The 1,172-nt window shown below is 49.7% G+C and overlaps 1 protein-coding gene across 1 annotated transcript; it reads right to left on the bottom strand.

The window, feature by feature from the left end:
* Window positions 1-412: 412 nt before the first annotated feature.
* On the bottom strand, window positions 413-683 carry CSUI_008239 (uncharacterized protein; the record flags this gene model as incomplete). Its single annotated transcript, XM_068068373.1, has 1 exon — window positions 413-683. A coding segment is annotated over one exon (150 nt), but the record flags the coding sequence as incomplete, so codon positions are not given.
* Between the last annotated feature and the right edge of the window lie 489 nt (window positions 684-1,172).

The following is a 1,172-nucleotide window of genomic DNA, read 5'->3' on the forward strand; positions in this document are numbered from 1 at the left end:
TCAGAGCGCGCAGTGCTCTAACAGTTATCCTGTCCTGAAAAGGCTGAAGCGTCTATCCATAGTCCTTGTCACTCATTCATCGATCCTCTTAGATTTGATATCAAAGCGGCCTAACCCTGTTACGAATCTCGATATTAGCTCTCGGCTCTATATCCTAGCCCTCTCTGACCTTACAATGTTTTGCTGACTCCTGTCATACTCCCCTCTTCCCGGAGTCTTTGAATTCAACTGTTTCTTCTTCCTTTGTTGACTCTTCTCCAATCCATTCACTTTCATTATCTTTCCTTTTAACAATTCTTTTAGTCTGAGACTATCCATTCTTTCTTTTCTTCACTCTCTATGTCACTCTAATCTCTCACACCGAGTTACCCTCCTTTCTGTTTCTCCACAAACTCTCTCACAACCAGATCCGACTTGAGCGACAGCACTTTCTTCAACACACATTAGTGTCTTTCACCGCAAATTGTCCCCTGTCTTCCTTCTGTGTTACTCTCTTCTTTTCCAGTTCACTTTCCACTTTGGTCTTTCTACTGTCACACGGTCCTTCCACGTTCTGCATTTGCCCACTGGAAATGACGCTCTCTTTGAACTAGTTTCTTTACTTGAAACACCTCATGCCTTTCTGATCTTCTCTCAGTCTTCTTCTGATACTTCCCGATATCTCCACATACTATCGTTCTATTTTCTTGGCGTCCAGAGACTACGCGTAGTCGACTTCGGCGTCCCGAAGGGGTGGTATCTCGACTGGCCGTGGGCTGATCGTCTCCCATAGTCTGTTGACTTAGCGTAGGCTTCGTCCACCTCGAACCAGTACCTTCGGCGAAGAACCTAAGATGTCGACCTAGCCTCTTCGGCGGCTAACTCGGCGTTCTGGCAGTCCAGTTCGATGGCTGCGCCTTCCGGGAGCGTTCCTGTCCCCTCCGACTTCTTCTAACCTCGCAAGGCCGTTCCCTGCGGTCGGTCGGCTCTTGGCCCTCCTTGGGGCTCTACGGGCCCAGGCGGCGAACGATTGATCTCGGCGTCCGCGGCCTCCCTGAAAGCCTGGCGTGGATCCTTACACGCCGCCAGGTCTGCTCTGCCAAAACGTTAGGCTTTGCTAGAAGCCATCCATTTATCGAGAGTTCCCGCACTTGGAACGAGCTTTTTGCACAAAAACACCGACTCTCCTATGC

Source organism: Cystoisospora suis (assembly GCF_002600585.1).
Source record: "Cystoisospora suis strain Wien I chromosome Unknown contig_4573, whole genome shotgun sequence".
Lineage (NCBI taxonomy): Eukaryota > Apicomplexa > Conoidasida > Eucoccidiorida > Sarcocystidae > Cystoisospora > Cystoisospora suis.